The 23,030-nt window shown below is 32.7% G+C and overlaps 1 protein-coding gene across 3 annotated transcripts; it reads left to right on the top strand.

Annotated features, from left to right (window-relative positions):
* The first annotated feature begins 759 nt into the window (after positions 1–759).
* LOC149418621 (zinc finger TRAF-type-containing protein 1 homolog) lies at positions 760–22,612 on the top strand. 3 transcript variants are annotated; one of them, XM_089638885.1, is made up of 7 exons: positions 760–1,161; positions 3,008–3,246; positions 9,119–9,274; positions 13,708–13,919; positions 16,214–16,374; positions 18,415–18,617; positions 19,802–22,612. In XM_089638885.1, exons 1-7 carry the CDS (start codon positions 958–960, stop codon positions 19,827–19,829), a joined length of 1,203 nt encoding a protein of 400 aa, XP_089495011.1. In that variant the 5' UTR covers positions 760–957; the 3' UTR covers positions 19,830–22,612. The 3 variants fall into 3 exon arrangements, with proteins under 3 accessions (XP_089495011.1, XP_089495012.1, XP_089495013.1); XM_089638886.1 differs by lacking the exon at positions 9,119–9,274 and having other exon boundaries at positions 13,693–13,919; XM_089638887.1 differs by lacking the exon at positions 9,119–9,274.
* Positions 22,613–23,030: the final 418 nt, after the last annotated feature.

Raw genomic sequence — 23,030 nt, forward strand, 5'->3', positions numbered from 1 at the left:
TTGCGTGTTAAAGTTGTTCGTGATAAAAATACAATATAAGCCAGTATAGTGTTAGCGAGTTACAAACATATTATATTCAACCTACCTACGTAAGTTCAAGTTTAAAGTGAATTAACAGTTTTAGGTTATTCGTTCGGTTTTTTGAACAATGCTTCATACTTGACATTAAGTCTTCCTCCACAACGTATAAATGTTATTTATTATATCGATAAACTTATTCATGTTATTGATTAGTGTTATCCTGTATTATCTTATTGTTTTGGTGAAATTAAAGATTTTTAAACATATGTAACCATGAGTTCATGAGGCTGAAAAATGTCGGAATTTTTCGTCGTACTGTCGGACAATCATATTTTGGAAATTTTCTTCAGTGTTTTTGCAAATTTCTTGTCATTTTGGGTTTCTTCTTCTCAGATTAACAAGTTTCATCTTAAGGAAATGCATTGTAAAAGTTTATTTTCTTAGTCAGATGAACCTTGCCCTTGGTAAACATTTCGACATTTTTCTGCTTCAAGGACATTTTTATTTTTATAATAGTTTTTTTGGGCTAGTGAATGAATAGAGTAGGCTGAGAGCAATTATGTTGTCTATGGTCGCATCTTTTTTTAAATGGCCTTGAGTTTCCTCTACCTTGTCTACTGTTTTGCTCCGCACGGTAGGTACTGCTTGTATATCTGTGGTTAAGTACTGTATAATTCTGTTGGATACAAAAAGCCGGAAGATATCGATCTAGAGAGTGGTATATTTATGAGTACCAACATCAGGCAATCAGGCACAAAAAATGTTGGAACGAGACGGAAAATAGAATTACGAAAATAGAGAAACCGAGTTTGTTTACTGCGCCGATCTTATAGGGCTGGGGTATTTTACGTGTTGTTTATATAAGGAACCCAAAACAAAGGGCTAGGGTTTTAAGAAAAGTAGTTTACGTGTAAAACTGTTTGGGTTTATTGAACAATGTCGGAAGTGGAACTCGAGGTTGAGCCCTCCTCCAGCAATACAGTGGAAGTGGTCCAGAAAGACGATCTTTCGGAACCCGAGGCTAAAAGACGGAAAATTAGCAAATATGAAAGAAAATCGTCCGATAAGTTGGAATATAGGCTGGGAGGCATTCTTTGCTGCGCAGTTTGCCTAGATCTGCCACGGGCCGCCGTTTATCAGGTATTTTGAAAGACAGCTGATTTTGACATTTTGCAAAACAAATCATTCCTTTGTTTATTACATGCGTACATTAATATTACATTAATAATAATTAATTATATTATCGACTATGTTATGTACCATGGTATCGCATAGAGAACTTGAAGTTCTCATTTACTATGTTCCTTTTTGTTGCATCGATGACGATTGTTGCACTACGATAACTAATTACTCATCTACGATTAATGTTTGAGATTTTGTTGGAATTTTATGTTATTATTTGTTGAATGTTTTTTTGTAATATGAAATGACTCATGTTTATATTTCACCGATTACACGTTGTGTGTGACCTATTATAATATGTGCCTATGATAAAGTTCATTATTTCTTTGTTCACATTCATGTTCATTCATTCATTAGGTCCACAAAATGGACTCCAATAAAAATTATAAATAAATATCGATGTTTTGGTATTGTATTGGCATTGTTATTTTCAGGGTGTGTGTAAAATCTTAGTGTGTGCAATTTTATATTATTTTTGTATTTCAAACTTTAATATATTTTTAATAAATGGTATTTTGATAAATTAACATCTTTTCTTTCATAATTTATTATCCTATCCTCTCCACTGAGATTTTCATCAATTTTAATTATTTTATTCCCTAACAAAAAATCATAATTTTATATTTTCTGTAGAAATGTTAGTAACGTGATTTTGATTATAAATTACAGGTATTCTTTTATGGAAGGTAAGTATTGTGCAATAAATTATAATTTTCATAATGATTATTGAAATTTGATTGAAACCATTCTGTCAAAAGTTTCATATCAAATTAAATTCCAGTACATCATTTTATTTATTTCTTATATCTTTACCTGTAAAGTGGCAAAACTGTTTTGAGGTGATTTTGCACAAAAACGGCGCTATAAAAATCATCCAAATATTATTTACCTGTAAAGTGGCAAAACTGTTTTGAGGTGATTTTGCACAAAAACGGCGCTATAAAAATCATGAAAAATATTATTATTATCATAAAATTTGCAACCAATTCTTTTAAGAACTTCCAGTCAAATCGTTTGTTCCATGTTGTGCTATTTTTTAATTTGTAAATGATTTTGTTCTTAAATTTTGAAGTATGATTTAGGGTTTGTAATGCCATCTTGTAGCCGTTTTTGAAATACACCATGTGACAATATATCCTAAATGTTTTTCCGTAGCTTTTTCAAAAAATATTATCTACAAAAAACATAAAAAGAATTCTAGGACTGAAAGTCTAACAACTTTTTCTAAAAAAAAACATACCAATTATTCATGGGCAAAGTCAAACAACGTTATTGACAAAAAAACGGAGCAACTATTAATTATTATTGGTAGTTTTTTTATATATGTATTTACATTTCATATTCAAAATAAACCTAATAAAAACTTTCTATGTAATACCAATGGATGTGTCCAATGTTGTCAATGGCATTGCCTGATAAATTCCATATTCGAAATTAACCCAATTAAAAATTTCTATGTTAGGTACGTGAATCATACACCGACAAACCATTCCATATTCAAAATTAAAGATTTCTATGTTACCATTGAAAATGAAAAATCATTCCTTATTTAAAATAAACCCAATGATGACATTGTACACAACTGCATGTTTTAATGTATTTGTGCACACTGATAGTGGTTCAAATTGATTCAAAATGGTTTGGAACAACCCCCCGCATTCCCCTCTTACCCTGCATCATTGTACGATACAGTACACCACTGCACAAGCAAGAATCTCTTTAAAATGATTCTATTGTATGTATTTGTAATCTCAAATAGCTGTCCAATGTACCTGGAGCGTAGACTGATAAAACTTACTTGCAGTGCGGGAATGGCCACCTGATGTGTGCAGGATGCTTCACGCACGTGCTGGCGGATTCCCGCCTGCGAGACGAGACGGCCACGTGTCCCAACTGTCGCGTGGAGATATCCAAGGACTCGGCTTCAAGGAACCTGGCCGTTGAGAATGCCATCTCCGAGCTGCCATCGGAATGCAAATTTTGCTCAAAGGAATTTTCAAGGAATACGCTCGACCGTCATCAGGACAATTTGTGCGATGAAAGGTAACGATTATATTTGTTTCTTGATTGGTGCTGTTAGAATAACAAGGTTCCAACTGACACATCAGTGTTATGCGATAATGGGCTCTAGAGGGCTCTACTTTAGAGCTTGTTGTCTGTGCTGTACCAGATAGAACCCTGTTATTCGATGGGGTTCCAACGAACAACGTCAGATGTGCGCATTGGTAACTTTGCATTAGAGCTGTTTAAAGTTTTGTATATACATTTTTTTTAGATATTAGCGCAGACCCGTGAAAAATCACTAATATAATAAGGAACTTGTGTGAATAATATCACGGCTTAAAAAACATTTCTTCATATAGACCAACAATCGTGGATTCTGAATATATAAGTTTTATTATACGTAAAATTAATAAATCATCATTGAATGAAACGATTATAACCGTAAGAGATATAAATGCCCTGTGGTTGGTTGGCCGGTTCCAACAGATCTTAAACTGCTATCTCATGGGTCGGTCAGTCGCGTGCATTAGAATGCGGACAATTTTGTGCAAAGTTGCGTTGCGTAGACTCGCACACGGGTTACCACTGTGGTACACTTTTCAAAATAATACATGTTTTTTGGAAATCATTCTTGTTAAATATTTAAATTGGGATTTGTTGATTTCATACTGACCCAAGTGGGATCGACGTTACTGTTAACCAAATTTAAGGTAGAGGGTGAACTTTCAAATATAAATATATATTTTTTATTTCATTAAATTCCTTACTATAGGATTTGTGATGCTCAAAATATTTGCCTTAGGATCATTGCCTGTAACCTGTAAGAGCTGGAAAGAATAAAAATGGTTGGATTATTTGTACAGCGCCGTTTTCCTGAGAAAATCACCTCAAGGGCGCTTAACAACCTAGTTTATACATTTAATGTATTTCTATGAATATTCAATCAATAAAAATATACTTTTGTTAAGGCCAACGTGAAGATAATACCATACTTGATAAAGTGACATTTTGATTTTTGTGTTTAACAAACCCAATAGAAGTAATATCCAAACGCAAAATTCGTGTATAAGATCTATACTGCAATTGCAGTGCTTTGTGATGTGGTTGGGCACAATTCTTCCACACTGCAATTGCAGTGCTTTGTGAAGTGGTTGGTCACAATTCTTCTACACTGCAATTGCAGGGCTCCGGTTCCTAAGGGTTGAAAAATAAATATATTTTTGAAAATTTAGAGAGACGTTAGAAATTTACCTTACGAATGAACACCATTAGTAAACTTGGGAAAAATAATTATATCTGTCGAAAATCGAAGCAAAAGAAATACTTAAAATGTAGACTTATTATTCACCATAAAATAAAGAATAACATAAGAAGTGCCTTGTGGGCGTGTCTCATGATACAAATATTTGCCTAATCGAGGCTTAAATTTCCAATCCTAAAATGTATTCACAAAATTCAAATGGGATAGAGATCTATAATGTCAGGCGGGGGTAAGTGAGACGGAGCGCTGGGCTGTTGGGCTAAATGGAACATTTGTTTACATTAAACATTTTTGTGAAATGCACTTCTAGTGTTATTCTTTATTCTATGGTTACCACAATCAAATTTGAAAATTTGAAGTTCATTGAATGTGAATAATTTTATGCATTACACAGGAGTATTTCACATCACTTCACGCACGCACTGAAGTACCCATAACTGAAATTAGTATGATTGATGATTTGAGATTCTGTTTTTGAAAGCACGAAATATAGCATTTTTTATAATGTGTATTTTGTATAAACCCATTACTATTTATTTTATTTAAAAATATATAATGGCAAATTTAAACAGCTCTATGCATAGTTGCACAAAATAATATGACTTTGTTTGTTGGGACAGTCAATATCCACTCGAGCGATTTTTGGCATAATACGGCAAGTTTTTAGAGATCGCTTGTCATAGAGTGCCAAATCAATAGAACCTAAAAATATGAGATAAACAGCGAAATCTAGGTGAAATCATTGGCTTTAAATCGCAGCAAGTAGTTCATCTGTTTCAATATTAATATTTTATCAAATGATATTAATCAAATAATATGGTATTTGTATATATGTACATCCAATCGCTCGAGTGGATACGAATTACTTAAAAACCTGCTTATCGGTTAAAGTGTATTATTATTGATGTATTGACTGAATCCTTTGTAGATTTTTCCTGTGTTCGAGAGGAAGCGGGGTGAACGCTCAAAATAACCTCTAACAAAAGAGTCCACTAAACCTTTTGTACTTGTGGTTTTAACACGTTGACTGCCAACTACAAGATAATTCGTAGATTGCGTTCTTTGCTAGGACGCCGACTACGAGATAACTTGTAGTGTGTTTACTTGCCATATTCGCTAAAATATGATAAAATTCGTAGTATATCAGTGCTAATATGGATAGCTAGCTTCTGGGAAGAGAACAAAAAATCAATGCTGGCTTACAGAACAGAAAATTTATTAATAAATGATCAGAAAATATAATTATAAAAAATTCGAGTTTTTAATAATATAATGTGATTAAATGAAATTGGCTTTTTAGACCGGAATTCTGAAAATTGCCGTGGCAGTCAACGTGTTAAATAATCTTAGGCATTTTTTTTTAAATGTAAAACTCTCAATTTTATTTACTTATGTTATTTTTGAGTGATTGATAACCCAATTGACACTCCAACTAAATAATAAGTTTCGTGAAGATTCACCTCAAGTGCGCTTTAGTAACTTAACCTAATACATGTCAAAGGTATTTCCGTCATGGAACTGCAACAATCTTTTCACCAAAATTCTATATTATATTATATACAGTAAAACTTGCTTAAAAAACTCCTATTTCAGAAGTTTTCATGCTTAAAAAGTTTGTTTTTATCGGTCCCTTGAAGACTGAATTCGAAAATTTATTTATCCCACATAAGTTCTTCCCGCTTAAGAAGTATTTTATGGTACCTTGAAAACTATTTAAGAGAGTTTCGCTGTATATACATTAGTGGCGGCCCGTGAATTTTCAGTGAGCTAGAGTGGTAAAATTGAAAAATATTATATTAAGGCGATGCACTACGTCGTGTAATATTTTAAATTGAGCCGCTATCAATAACAACCCTTACGTAGATGGCGATAAGGTTTAAATTCCCGCTTAACACCATCCGCCTGTTTTGATTTATGCAAGAAAAAAACATGGCCAAAAAGTGCCTTTTATTTTATTTTGTGGATGTTCAGGCATAAATATTTAATTTTTTTTTTCGATCATTTTATAATTAACTTAATTTGCCACATTATTCAATAAAATCATAACCGAAAATGGGTTCGTAAGTAGAAGATTTTGAACATAAAAGCAGTTTTAGCAATTAAAGCATCTGAAACATTTCTAGGCGACCAAATTTTCAAACCAAAAACACATGATTTTGCATTACTACGTATGGCATCGCCTTAATGATTGTTGTAGCTGAAATACATATTTGTTTAAAAGTTTAAAAAAATTGTATGAAGGCAAACTGAAAATCACGGACCGCCACTGATATGCATTAAGGTTTTATCATGAATAATAATTTTTACCTTTTCATAATTTAAAAACCAAAAAATTACGACAGATGTAGTGCATTTAGGTAGGGACACTCTGTACCGACGTACGCAAAGCACTAAGTCATCTGGGGGGGTTATTCTGTAACTTTTGCATTATCTAAATCAGCGTTAAATCAGTCACTAATGTAATTACATCATCAGAACTTCTTTGGTGTCTTGATCCTCTTCCTAATCCATCTTCATCAGAACTCCTGCTACGTACATTAGAAGCGACTGATTTAACGCTGATTAACTTACGTTAGGCTAACAATTTTGCTAACCATGATAAATTGCAAATAATCATAGTTTTGAAATAAATACAGGGATAAATATTCTTCACATTAACAATAAGGGAAAATGATTAGATAACTTAGAAGCCTTAGAAATAAAGAAATCCCTTAATAATAATGATCCCTTTCACCATCTGTTCTGTATCCTCCCCCCACTCTTCATTAATCCCTACTCACACCTCCACCCTCACTTCAACACCTAGTAACATATTATGTTCACCCATTGTTTTGTAATTTCAAGTTAGTATATTTTCCCCTGAGGAAGGAACCGTTGTTCCGAAACCGGTCAGCATGTATATAAAAAAAATATGGTGGTTCAAACAAAGTAACATTGTTACCAAATACCATTCTGGTCCCACTTTAACCCATTGGCCTCCGAATTGTTTAGATAAAAAAGTGTCCTATCCGAAGTATCCGAATTAATTTTGTACCAAAAATTTTAAATCTGTAGTGGTGTACTAAATCTAATATAACTTTTAAACTAAACATGTAAACGTAACAATTTTTTTAAATGTACTTGTGCATTGAATTAAGGTACGTATAAAATAAATGAAGTGTTTAAAAACAAAATAAACAATATGATTAAACGAGGATATAAAAATAAATTTATAATTAAAACCAATTTTTTTTTTCATTTTTTAATAATTGGATTAAGAAAAGTTGTACATTAATCATACTTATAACCATAATATATATTTTTTACATAAATATATACTTAAAACTATAAAAAAAAGTATACAACTATATAAATATGATGCTAAATTATTAAGTTTACGGAAATTATTTACGCACCGATTTGTTTCAACAACAATGGCTGCCCAAAATGCCAAATCCGTCTTATTCTCCTCCAAATCCTGCAACCTACTTCTTCTTCCTCCTGGATTGCCGGTAAATGGAATCCGGCTGCTGTTTGGCGACGTTTTGCTGGAGGTATGGAAGCCGACGGGCCTACTTCACTCGTCGAAACGTCCAAAACTTCCATTTCCTCCTAAGTGGATTCTTTGTCCTCAGACTACGGATCTGAGGAATCTATATGGTCGCTAAGTTATCGTCGTCAGATTCATATAATAAACTCTCAATTTGGGCTGATGCTAGCCGGCCACCACGCATTTTACGGACAAGCTTGTCTATTTCCGAACCACCCGCCATTTTGCCGAAATCTAACAAAATTTCAATCGTAAATATCAGGAAAAAACTTCACCAACGGAATCCTGCCAATACTACGAAACGAATGCATAATTATCTACAGAGCGATTGGCATTTGAAATTTTAAACACAGTTGTCACTCATGTATCCCTTTTTAGTTTTTAATCCTACATACATCACACCCGCCGGGACGGCGTCGTTTGATTTTAAGACACATCGCTGTACACACGCCGGGACGGCGTCGTTTGAGGACAATGGGTTAACAAGATGAAACGACAATGCCAAAAAACAAACATACATTTATATACTCTACACATCTGTCCTGATTATGGACTTCTGTTAACTAAGTATATTATTCACTAAGTATATTACTCACTAAGTATATTATTTGAATCAGGTGCCACTTATGTTTAATATTATTCCAGATTATAGCAAGTCTTCCAATTCCTTGGTTAAATTTAAGGGACACGCTTAATACGCAAATATGATTTTAAAAACACTATGTAGTAGTTGGCTAATAAGAAGAAGTATGTATTTTAGTTTCTGGAAATGGAAAATAATGCATTTTAACAGTTACTTTGTTGTTATTATCTAACTGATACAAAGTGAAAAATCGTTTTTAATTTTAATGAAATACTTCTCATTACTACCTAACTGATATTAATTTATTTTTCTGTTAAAGTGCATATTAAATGGGTCCCTCTTTTCTGTATATTTACTAATTAGGCTTTATATTCTGTGAGAAGCAATAAATAAAAATGTTTATGCGCTACTATTCGTTGTAAGAATTTAAAATTTTCAATAGAGAATGGTTCTACAGAGGTAACTGGATGGAACAGACCTGATCATTGTTATTTTGACGAAAGCAAAAGCATCTTCTAAGACAGTTGTGTGTTGTTAGGTTTAACCAGATCACAGTGAGTAGTGAAGGTTCGCATGACGTATCGATGGGCGGCTTGGTACGTAGGGCTGCCATGTTTTGCGTTATGTTTGTGAACATGCTACGGAAGCCTAAGAATGGATCTTCCATGTTTGGGACGAATCAAAACCATGTCAGGTGGGCTCAATAGTCTATTTACAGAATAATACTTAATACATTGTGCTGTATTCTTAACTAAAATTATAACATTTGTTGTCCATTTACAGTTTCTTCTTTGTAGAATATCTTTGGACGTTTATGCATCAATCGTAATAACGGCACTCCACGCTAGCAACTAAATTCTTGAATGGAGTATTACCAAGTATTCTATATATTACAAAAATCAAAAATGCAGCTCTGCCATCTTTACATAAATGCACTTTTCTATCGATTTATATGTTTTCAATTTTACTTTGTGTTTCCTAAATACATTAACCTCTTGAACACCAACGTATCCTTCAGGACATGTTTAAAAAATCATTTCTCTGAATATTACTAGCTAATTCTGTGAAACTAAATATGGTAGATTATATACTACATATTTCTATAAATATGTAAACACATTATCTAGTAAGACGTTACGTTTTACAAAAACATCATTTTGCAAAAAACAAGTAAGTTATGATGAAAATAGAATCTGATGGCGCACAGCACACCAAGAGTTAATGAACAATTTGAGAATATTCTTCCCCGGTACCTCGGAGAGTTGACTAAATTATGATGTTCTTTGTAATGTCCATCTCATAAAGCGACTATTTTCTGCGAGGAATAAGGTTAGCGAATTCAAATTAGAAATTAAAACATAGAATTCTAAAGGAAAATGTTATGTAAGGCTGGAAATAGTGCGACTCGAATGTCGGTTGCTTGCAGTAATGTGTAAGTGAATGAATGAAGAGCTGTAGTGCCACGCGATCCGCTATGCGCCGCCGACGACGCTCGTCAGCGCTACATCATTGGTCGAACAATGATATGCGTGGCATTATTTTCAGCTTTAAAGTAACAGCGATGCATTTTCGATTTTTGCGATTTATAGCTTAGTTCTTAGATTGAATCATAAAGTTTTCAAGAATTTGGTGACTAGAATGGAGGGCAGTTAAAACCGGTCAAGGAGAGTCAATGCTTGAACTGTTGTTGCGTACTTCCATATCTTTGTATTGCTAATTATTATTGTATATTGTATTTATACTACATACATTAGTTACTAACATATTTCTGTAACTGCAACTATTGAGCCCGCTTTCTATTTTATATATTATTCATACAAATTATGTGGCTACGTTTATTGCTATGGTTTACTTTCTTCTGCATTTTGTATGGATTGTGATTTGTTTCAAATACTTTGGGACCTGAATCTAATTATGCTAACTGTGGTGCCAAATATGAGACTTTTATGAATTTATGTTTTTGTTTTAATTTTACAAGTTAATTGAAAAACTTCGATAAAATGATGTTTAAAAAAATAATGATTGAATATTCTCAAGATCAATATTTTTGGTTATCAAGTGAAGCACGGTGCTATCAAAAATTAGTCAACAAGAAAATATAAAATCACTACTTTAGTAACTGCTATGGGAAACATAAATTCTAAACTAAATAGTTTTCAGGAACAACTTTTTCTTTAACTTATTTCAAAGGTTATACCGGTTATAATATAAAGGTTAGAAGATTGTTAATTCTGAATTTGAAATATGTTTTTTAATAAATAGGTCCCAATGGTCGAGTGGTTAAGACACCTGTCCCGGTAACACAAGAGATCCTGGGTTCGATTCCTAGTTGTGACCGTTATCTTTTTATTTTCTGTGTCTTGTTCTGTTTCATGTTTCGTTTAGATTTGAATAGTTTTCACTGGCAATGACTTAATATGTTGCACGGTTTGGTTATAATTATATGTTTGATATTTTAATTTGCCAAAGTGTTATTTTTCACTATCTATGGCTTTACAGTGAAGTTATAAAGTTCGTGCTTCAAAGAGTTAAGGCCATGCTGTTCTACTCCCTCTTTGAGTTAATATTTCGGACACTCTTACAGAGTCCATCATCACGGCAGATATTATTGACATCTCTAAAATGTGGGAAATATCATCCGAAATGTTGCTCTAGCTCTAGAAAAGGGGAGGAAGGGCATGACAGCGTGACACCCCAGAATTCAATCAACAAAATGCATTCGACTTCTGTCAGGTGTATTTATTGTTATTTCTGATAGCTGTTTCATCTGCCAAAGGCATGGTCAATAATTATTTTCTACCATCAATGTGTTTTAAATTTATAATTGATACGAGATCTTTGGCCGCAGTCCGAATAAAATAAAATTAATAACTTCAATAAACATTAAATCATGATGGATAGTCCTCAATTAGATCTCTGATTGGTGATGTTTATCGTCGTTGGGCTTGCAGATTTCAGCAAAAGTTTTTTTACATTTTTATTTGTTTCAGATTTTTTTAAAACCTCAACCTTTTTTAATGGAATAACAATTCTAATGATAATAAATATCGCATGTTGTTATTCAAGTTTAATGGGACAAATGTGCAGTGTTCAAGTGTTTGAAAACTGCACAGCTCAACGTTAATGTTTCTGGGAGTATGCTTACCTCTAATTGGGAAACAATGCGCTGAGCAATTAATAACATAACATCTTCATTTACATAGTCATGTCTTCAATTGTGTTAAAGAAAAATCCACGGTTCTTCTGCTCTTATGTATATATGCTAAGGTAATGAATGCTTTTATGATTCTGGGATTTTTAATCTGTTTGTTCCATAATATCTAAAGAAATGTTCATATTTCTGAATTCATTTTTGTACATCTTCAAAATGTGTTCACATAATAACTATGAGGTGTCCGCTGGCTCATTTAAATACATAATGTATGTCTTTTGTGGATGTATTTGTTTTTTTGGGAGAGGTCTATGTGCTCATTTCAACTAATAACCTTGATGAACAATATACAGGGTATCATTAATCTATATTAATTTCAATATACAGGGTGTCGGGGGGGTGAAGTGCACAAACTTCGGGAGGTGATAGTACAAGCAGTGGCGGCTCATGACTTTTAGGTGTACTTGAGTGCTAATATGTAGTACAAAATATGGCATTATTGATGTTGTTGAAGCCAAAAATGTCTTTTTTTTCTAAAATTATGTTTTCGGAAATTTCCTGAAAATCTTTATACAAAAAATCAAATTTTAGAAAAAAAATAACCTTTTTGGACTAAACAATATATCAGTAATATTGAATTTTCCAAACTTAAAACTTTATCACACTCAAAAATCACGAGCCGCCACTGAGTACAAGTAAAAAGTAAATAACTAATTGTTATAAATAACTAATTGTTAATAAATAATTGTATGGAGAAATATTCTTCTGTGGATAAATATATTTTATGGAAAAAATAAAACGGAATTTCGGAAAAAGGTATTTGTCTTTTTTACTTCTACCGTTATGTTAAATCACCTCCCGAAGTTTGTGAACTTTACCCCGGACACCCTGTATGTAAAAGGCTGTCGCTTAGTTTGATAAAGCAATAGCTTTCTGCTAGATATAATGGTGTCACCTAATTTCTGTCAAAATGTGTCTCAAATTTAAAAAAAAAAAACCATATTTATTTATTTATTTATTTATTTATTTACGGACAAATAGTCCATTAACAACATATTAATTACACGAATAAGTTTTATAAACAGAGATGACAGTGAAAGGAGAGCATATATAAATGAGGAGCGAAGACAATAACAATGACAATAATAATATAAAAGTAAGAATGGGAGATAATAATAAGTCAAAGCATGAAGATGGTTCATATAAAACCAATAAGTACCTACTGTAGTTAACAAAAATTATCCATGAAGATAATGGCTTTATAATACGTAAATACATACCTACATCACTGGCAAGTTTATTAATGAAGAGATTTTACAGGTTTCCAGAAATATTTTAATAAAAAAATGTGACATGCATTTTGTTAAATGTAGATATCATTGTACATAATATAATATGTAAATACAAAATACAAATATGTTGTGTTTTTCTACAGTTGTACATAGTAATAAATTATTCAAAGAACAAATACATACAATTTTTAGTTTGATTTCTCACTCTGCAGGAATGTTCCGGAAGGAATATGCAGGAATGTTCCGTCTGTGTTTATGGTGAACTTCATATAGTAACATTCAATGTTTCACATAATCTGTCATTTCTCGAGCCAGAATTTCATTAAAGTTAGATTTGTTTCAGTTATCTGTAATCGATAATGTATTGAATATTAGAACTGTCTTGTTTTTCCAAAATTAATAATTTCCTTTACTATGTAATTTATTGATGAGGCTGGTCGAAAGAAAAAAAAACTTTACTAACCCATATTTCAAGCAATCAATATCCACAGCAAAATTTACAATACGATAAACATCATTCGCCAAAATTTTATATGGCATTCGCGAATATAATATACTGCATTCGCATATATATGTAATATATGGCATTCGCATATATAATATTCAGCATAAGCCAATATAATATGCGGCATTCTTCAATATAATATCCATCATTCACCAATAATCCAGCTTTCCACCCCCCAGGCTGGTGACGTGCGAGTATGCCTGCATCGGGTGCCCGTGGCGGGGCCCGCACCACGAGAGGGCCCCGCACGAGGCGGCCTGCCTGCACCCCCGTCGCTCGGGGGCCGAGGTAATGGCCGCACTGCAGAGCACTGAGCGTGCCCATCTGCACGAGCGCCAGCTGCTCGATACGCTCTTTCAGCTGCTGTGCTTTGAGAAGATCACGTTCAATGGTGCGTATTATTGTAGTCATTTCCACACACCAATTGCCCAGAGCCAGTGAGACTATGGCATCCCAAATTTGGAATAGGTATGTTTTTAGGTTGAAGAAAGTAGGAAAGGAAAGAGTAAGGTGGCGGGGGATCTGTTTACTAAAATCGACTACCCCCTTTCAAGTAACATTATGATTCTAAATGGTGGACTCTTTCACCAGGGAGATATGAGAATCTACCATTCGTGATGCTAAGGGTTGTGGGGAATGGTAAAGAGGATGGTTGGCTATTCAGATTTGTTCACTAAATACGGCTAATGCCATTTTTTTAAATTTTATTTATTTATTTCTATATAATATTTACAGTGTTCACATAATTATTTATATTTGTACATGATATATTTCAAACTTATAACTATAATATGTTGTGTGTAAGTAGGGTTGCCAGCTCCCGTTTTATGAATTAGAGGATTTGATACGATTAAATAAAGGACATATGATGAAAATAAAGGAAATCAATATATTTTTTAATAAAATGCTGTTATGGTATCAGTAGTTACATTTATTAATAAAAAACAATATGCACAATGTTAATCGAAGCCAAGTAAGTAGTACGACCTTAATTAGTCATTTTGCATTTAAAGTAATAAATAAAGTTAAAACTTGGTATTACTTTTGGCTGCTCTAAGAGCTTCTTCGTTTTCTACAATGAAATTGTTTGCATTTCATGTTGAAAATCGACTTTATTTGTAGTTCTGCTTTTACAGTATCAATATTTATCTTATTTCGGTTTTTGGTCCACGTATCGTACACAAGGAAAAAATCTTTTCGGCTTGGGCATTAGAAACGGGGATGGAAAATACGTATTGTATTATTTTTAGCAGATTCTTGTTTTTATCCGTAGATTTGAGAATCTGAATCCAAATTTCAAGAACATTTTCACACTTCTTATCGTCTATAATTTTCGTCAGGAGAGGCATTAATATACAGAACTCTTCATACAATGCATCATGGTTAAAATTAGGTATCTGTAGTTTTGATACCATGATGACAAAGTATTGTCCTCTATTGAAGATTTTAAATTAGAGGACAAGATCAATTTTTGGGTCTGAAATAGAGATATTAAAATAAAGTAAATAAATAAAGATATTAAAATAAAATCCTTTAAAATAAAGGACGTCTGGCAACCCTATGTGTAAGGTAGATTTGAGAAGGTGAAACTGTATGTGAGTAATATTGTATGTTTGGTGAACACCTCACTAGGAGAACCTGTGCTGAGGTGTTTACGTGGTTATGTATAGGTGTGACAAGTATTTATGTGTTGTAGAAGAAAGTTTTTATTTTTTATAAGTTTTAATTTTTGTTTTTTTTTTTTGGTTTTCGTAAATTGAATATTCATAAAATTTTAATGGTTTTTGTAAATTGAATATTCATAATAAATATGTAAAAAAAATATATATATTAATATATATTAACATATATGTAAGTGTGAGTATAGTTGGTAAAATCTCGAAAAACGTGTTTATTTATTATACACTTTTTATGGTTTAGTTATGTTTGGTTTTGAGTTATTAGGTATGTTTTGAAAAAATAAAATATCTTGATTGTTGATCCAGGCTGTGATATGTTTTTTGTGAATGTTTGCGGATGTATTTGCAGTTAGTAGTTGCTTCAGAGTAATGGGCATACAATTAAACAGTTTAGTAGCGTAGTATTGAAAGTGTCAAACAATGTTTACAAACAAACATTACAAACAATGTTTCGATTCTGAATGGCAGTCTTTCTCCAGGGCAATATTTAGAGTAACGTACAATCTGGAACGTACTGCCAATATGTATAATGCGCTAAATACTATTTTATTTTAGTTTGTTGTGAAATAACACACAAACATCAGCCTTATTTATAAAGGTGTAAATTTTTAAACAATTGATAAATAACCGTGTATATACCTTACTAATAGAATTTGATGTTCAACAGCCATAAAATATTTCATGGAAAGATTCAAAGGATTCATTGTTTGCGCAATATAGACAACGATTTCTTGGATTTATATTTATCTACACATCCGTAAGGCATTTATGTTATTAAAAAACGTCACTTTCATGGAATTCTTATTAAATGCACGTGGTAACAGTCAATTAAAAATGAATATGTCAGAAATAACCTAACTTTTTCAAGACGAGAACCTCATATGTCAGTCTGCCAAAATGCGACATTGCCAGCTCTTTCGCAGCCAGTTAAAGACATTTTTATTAGTAAGAATTCGAAACAAAAATTGTACAGTCTTTATTCAATGTATATTTTATTTTTTTATAGATTTGCAATTCAAACCATACAGAACGGAAGAGTATGTGAACCGATTGTTCTACGAAACAACTCGCTTTTCGGCATTCAACAATCAGTGGGTGGTGAAGGCACATATCAACAACAGCCAGAGGGATCCCACGCAGAGCTCGGAGCGGGACATTGCCTACCAGGTATGGAAAACTGGCACATCTTCAACCTAATGCCACGCTTGTACCGCGCGATACGCACCGTCCCTTACTGTCCAATGCTGTGTGGGAACGGGACGATGCATATAACTTGGTACAAGCGTATAGAATGGTGTACTACGTAAACCGATTATTTTACAAGACAATTCACTCAGACAGTTACTCAACAACCAGTGGTTGATTAAGGTGCACATTAATAACAGCCAGAAGGACTCCAAGCATAGCTTGGAGCGGGACTTAGTCTACCAGGGTATCTTCTATGGTGGATTGATAAAACCCTATATCAAAACAACATTGACCAAATCCGTCATCTATGGTTAATAGGCGGCATTACTGAGCTTCGGGTGACAGTCAATACAAATACACAGTTTTTACTAGCAATGCTTTAAAATTACTGACTTAAATGAATAGAAGCAGACTAACGAAGCTTATAATTGAAAGACGACATATACGCAATCAATTGAATCCGTTTGAGCTCTGAGAAAAGTAATTCAGAAAGTTGTTTTGAATTTCACGAGTTATGGCTAAAGATCACATTTAACATTCTTAACTTGTTTATTTTATTTATTTAACGCCCAGAGGGCTTTTACATGTAGGTGGTACAATTTTAATGACAGACAGTTTTGAAACATGAGAAAAAAATAATAAAAATAAAATTACATTAAAAAATAATATATGCAAGAAACAAAATTAAAAATAACAAGAACATAAATTAAGAAATACAACGATTTGACTGGTTTACAAAAATATAACTTCCATTTAGGAATAGTGTTGAAATAAGTCTTTTACGTAATCGACAAAATTCGCAAAGTTAGTATTAAATACAACGGTTTCCCATAGTGTGAAACCGTTGTATTGGGGAGTTTGCAATGTAATTGCGCTTATGTGTGTTGCAGTGGAATAGTGTATTTTGTCGTGTTGTTATTCGTAAGTTTATGAGTTGCAGAAGTTCGCAACAGTCGAATTTAGAGTTTAGAATCTTGAATAAAAAAGTTTAGTCGTTTATTTTACGCCTGTCTTCCAATGTGTGTATTTTTAAGTATTTAATAAGAAATGAAATTGTAAGTCTTCTAGTGGGATATTTAACAAATTAATTAACATTGATTTTCACAGCGAAAAGTATTATCGTGATTGATATTTGACAGATAACCACAATAACCTGACAATGTTTTAATTCCCCTACTTTCATCGTTATTAGCAGACAATGTTGATTGTGCAGTGAAGGGGGACTTACCTAGCAACGGAATTGAACCCACAACACCCAACGCTTTGGACCACTATGCTACTTAGGGGGTATTTCACTATGTCGGGCTAAATATCTGACTAGCTATCCGTTGGCTGGCTTTAAAGATCAGAATAACTTCGTTATTCAACGGCAACCGTTTCACCATTGTTTCCGAGCTTCCGGATAGATAACACTCGAAATAGTCTGGCAACATCGCAAAATGTTTGCAGTTACTCCATCTACTGCCACGGCTGTCATGCGTCACAGTCCGCACACCGCAAAGTGTGCATTTGTTTGGTTATGTTATGTTGATTATCAGGTCATTTTAGATAGATTCGTGTCGAATTAATACATTGTTTCTTATTTTGAACACAATCAAATAATTCAGGATGGATCATACAAGCATTCAAATTCATTCAACAAAATTCGACTCACTTCTCCGCTGTCAAACTCGAAATGTTTTGACGCCATCTTTGATTCGAGGAATAGCGCCTAACGTGAGGTTCGAGCACTGATTAGTCAAATCGAACTTTAACCCGAGCGTTAGCGTTATTCAGATATAGTGAAAACGAAAAAATGACTAATCCGCGGATTAGTGCTTAGTCAGAACATAATCAGAGATAGTGAAATACCCCCTTACTGTACTCACCTCAGCGCCAGTTATAAAGTTTTATACTTATGACGGCCAACTTATAATGAGATTAGAAATTATATTTGAATTAAACGAAAGTAAGGGCTGGTTTGAAACTTGGTTGATGTATCTTGATTATGTGGCTGTATAAAATTTCTGTTATTTTTAGATAATTCTGAAGAGCAAGCCCCAGAATCCCCTGTCCTTGCACTATGTGATCCTGCGCGGCCCCTTTGGAGATATGCGTTCGTCTCCCCGCATCTATCAGTTTGAGTTCAACGAGAGGGATGCCGAGTCCACTCCCACCATTCTGCCCCTCCCCGACACTACCGAGTGCAACCGATTATTAGCCAACAAAACCATTAACTTCAGGTACCTAGTCCCTTTTATTTATATTTCAATTGATATTAATGATTATTTTATGGCAACACTAGAGTTTTCTTCCGGAGAAATGTTTCCATTCCAGATTAGAATTATTACTGTCAGCGAATAACCCTGTAATAAAATATTAATAATACGTCCAACACTAAGGAAATAGTGGCAATATCAAGAACCCTGGCTGCTAGATGCCCTAGTGTAGCATATTGACATTGGCATTCCTTTCAATGGCGGCAAAATGAATTTATTTGGTACTTGGTGGTAGTGTTTTGCGCTTTCTAAATCAATTTTGATCAATATTTATTTTAAAAAAGGCCCAAAAATTAGGTTCGTATATGCAGTTTGCGGTTGTAATAATTGCAAACAGAAAAAACACTCTCAAGTAGTTTTCAGGATGCCAAAAAACATTGTCGGTTAGTTGGTGAAATATAATATGAGTTCGTTAAATACAAATAAAATGTTATTGATCACGCAAAAAGTGGATTATACCTTGAAAAATATAACTATACAAATTAAAAGGTAAATTCAGCAAAGCTGTGTTAGTTGAGTTCCATGTAGCATCTGTGTTCATGTTGAAGTTATAAATCATCGTCAATGTTAATGTTCTGAATTTATTATTTAATATATTAAATATACTGATATTTAATGTTAATATTTAGTACATTTTTACAAATTAAATTTTATTACCTTTTTGAGCCATCAAAGACAGAGTTAATAGCCACTTTAATTTAAAAAAAATCGATTTTTGTAATTTATTAACATAAAATAAAGAATACATTTCACATAAAATGTATGAGAGAAAACCAAGGTGCACAACTCTCCCCGCTAGGAGGCGCTAGTGTAGCATGTTGCCATCAGAATGTATGGGAAATGTCAGAAGTTGGAAGTATTATTAATATTATATGGTATTTGCTGTCATTGCTTCCTTTTTATTTTATTTATTGTTGTAATATCGGTAGCTGAGCAACCTCACCGTCAAAATAGGGCAATACTTCAACAAGAATAGGCAGTACACAAAAATCTTGCACAATTTTGACTGGCAAAACAAAAATACCAAATAATAAAAAAATTGTCTGAAAAAGATCTTTTGGAGATATTACCATCATTGGATTTGTCTGTAAATATTTATTCAGTATGGCAGAAATTTATCAATTTAAAATTATTAATTTGTTTTTCAGGTTAATCATGTTCCTGATCTCCAAATAGTACAATGAAGAGTAATGCTGTTTTCCTGCAGTAAAACTCGACATTTTCCAATCGTTAACCATTTCCATACCAACTTTAAATACTATTATACAATACATAATTATGTACCTTTATTTTTAAAGAAAGATTAAATTCAATTATTTTTACGGGGTTAGGGAAATTATTTTATGACTCGAATATTTTATCAATTTTTTAATGTTTTATGTTTTGTAACATAGAAATATGATTATATGTAAAAGATACAATATCTTCACTTCAAATTCATCACAATGCGCAGTATCCCAGTGTTAGGTATACTACTACCATTTAACTTAGTCCTGGATCAATGGTTCCACATCATTTTAACCAATGATCGATTGGTCACTAACCGCACCGTCTCTATTTCTGTTGCGAGAATAAGACGCAGACTACATAATTTGTACGTCTATGGTCTACCTATATCAAAAGTTAACACGGCGGCAGTGCATCAATCTATCTCACTACGGTATTTTTTCTGTGTGCAAAAGTACCAGATCCCTTTTGTTGTGTAAAATGATTGATCGGCACTGGATTCATTTGAATAGTGCAATAGTTCTACAAGCTGGACATAAAAGATTAATTTCACTTATATGGAAATGATCCTGTTGACGTGATAATGTTGGCGTTGAACCTGGTTTAAGACCGTTTTGAACCAAACAAACGCCATGGTAATAAGTCAAGTTGTTCACTCTTCTGAAGTTATGCACCGCATGATATTTACAGCGCGTTTATAAATAAGGGGGTTAATGTTTTTATGCGACTCCAAATACTTCTTGGTAATTTTTCCATTAACATCCCTAAAAATCACTTTGGCATGATGAATTCCCATTGACGGTGTGATAATTATTATAAGGAGAATTTTAAATTACAATGTTGTAGTGACTAGTGACTGCTCGTTATGAAAATTTCTAGTTTAAGTTTTAAAATATTTAGATTTTAAAAATATATATTTAAATTTACCAAATGAACTGATATTACGTTGCTCTTCATTATACATATTATATATTCTCAATAATAATATATAACGAATGCTGTATTATTATTCACTTCAGTTCAGATTTAACTATGTATAATAATATTTGCTTGTATGAATTAAGTATTTTTTCACATAATTCTATGCTGATAATAAAGACATAAATTTAAAAAAATATATAGTTTAGTCTGCTGAAATAGATATTAAATACTCAAACTGTAAAATTATAATGATGAAATGTTTTTTGTTTCTTAATATGTAACTCAGTTATTTAAGAGAATCAGACTCGAATGAAATTATCTTTTTTTAACATTATCTTTTTACTAAAATTTTCAATTACTTTACATCACCTGGTAAACGATTTAACCCTTTGACTGTGGATGGTGAGCATAGACCTGATGCGAGTGCGTGCCATTACTCCAATCCCCGAACATAGCCAATTTGGTTATATTTTCTCATGCAGTATCCTATCTAATAAATAGTGTGTGATGATTATTTTGAATTGTCTTTGATGTTCATATCATAAAAAAGTTCATTCATCCAAAATAAAGTTTAGATATTATTTCGTGGTGCCAGATGACTGGAATTTATGGAAAACTGAATAATAAATTATATTATACGATTAAGATTTAGTGCTTTTATTGAAAATGATGTATTTCTTACTAGAATATTAACATCACTCACATTCTAAGGGTTGTAGCAAAAAATAAAGTTTTTATATTGTTTATAAAAATAAGCTTCGATTGTTTTTGTGAATTTCTATTGTATATTATGTTCATTCTAGAGCAGACTCCGCACAGCTAACATTATGACTGCGTGCTGCATACAGTCGTGAGGTTAAATAAAATAAAATAAAATAAAATAAATTAACATGAGTATTTTTTAGCACCGATAAACTACATAGCATAGCAATATTGTTACAGCAATTTGTGTGTTATATTTATTCTTATTTTTACAATTGCTTACTACCTTCACAGCAGCTATTGTAAATTTTTGTTAGTTCTTATTATCATTTATAAGGAATCCATAGACAAATCACATACTTCGACATCCGACATCTAAACCTTTAGACAACTGTCGTCCAATATTATTTCTCTTTTCAATGGGTTAATCAACTATAATCTGTAACTATCTGTTATAAAACATGGCTGTTAAACTTGTAAAGTCGCCTAACCTTTAAAACATTTTCAATATATAATAAATGCACTCTTTGTAGTACATCATGGAGTTATTGGAAGAACTTTATTGTGTTTAAAATAAATTGCATTAAATCACACACGTGATGTAGAATGTAGTATTTGATACAACTTTTAAGTGTGTAAACGTATTTATTTCGTTTGTACACACATATTTTTTAATGTATATTTTGTCATACATGACCAACATTTTAATTATGAATTTACTGGAATTTAAGTGTGTTTTTTAACTTGCCACATTTTGTAAGACAATAACAATAATGTGTCTGTAAGTTTGTAATGTCATTTATTCAAGCTTTAGGGTTTATCCTTGAGTAATTTTTTTTTAATATTTCATGGGTTGATCTGTGTGTTCTATATCTATGGCATCAAATGTTTATGTAATTTCTTCCATTATAGCAGACATCGAATCCTAAACAATGTTTTCTACGACAAACTTGGTTTGCCGCAGGCTCGGAGATTCTGTTTCTTCGTTATAAGATGTTTTATGAAATTACTATTCGCTTTGTGATTGCTATTATTATTGTCGTTAGTGCCATGCTATTGATAATTTATACTTATTTACAAAACTATATAAACAGTTCTTACCCAATAAACTATTTTGTTTTCTTTGACATCTGATACCTTGAATGTTTAAGCCATCCCATCTGAAGTTATGTTGCTTGAAACTGACCACAGCAAATGAAAACTGCAAATTGCCCGGGACTCACTGAAAGCTCTGTAGCTGCTTAAAACTGACTGCCCTAGGTACCGCAATGTCGCCGTGTTTATATAGTTACCACTCCTTTGAGAACAAACCGGCAAATCGCGAGTAAGTAGGTTGGCGGCTTCGCTATTATTCTAGATAGGTAGATGCAGGATACATTTGCCGTCTAACTTGTAGGTTCCAATGTGATGCACGCATTGCATGTATTGAATTTCTAGAACCTAGCAGTAGCTGCTGCTAAGAATGAGATAATCCAGATTTAATTTTTTACATGCTGTCAAGGGGTGATAAATTGTTGGACTCGGATG

Source organism: Hesperophylax consimilis, chromosome 13 (genome assembly GCF_061612785.1).
Source record: "Hesperophylax consimilis isolate HC1 chromosome 13, BYU_Hcon_1.0, whole genome shotgun sequence".
Classification (NCBI taxonomy): domain Eukaryota; kingdom Metazoa; phylum Arthropoda; class Insecta; order Trichoptera; family Limnephilidae; genus Hesperophylax; species Hesperophylax consimilis.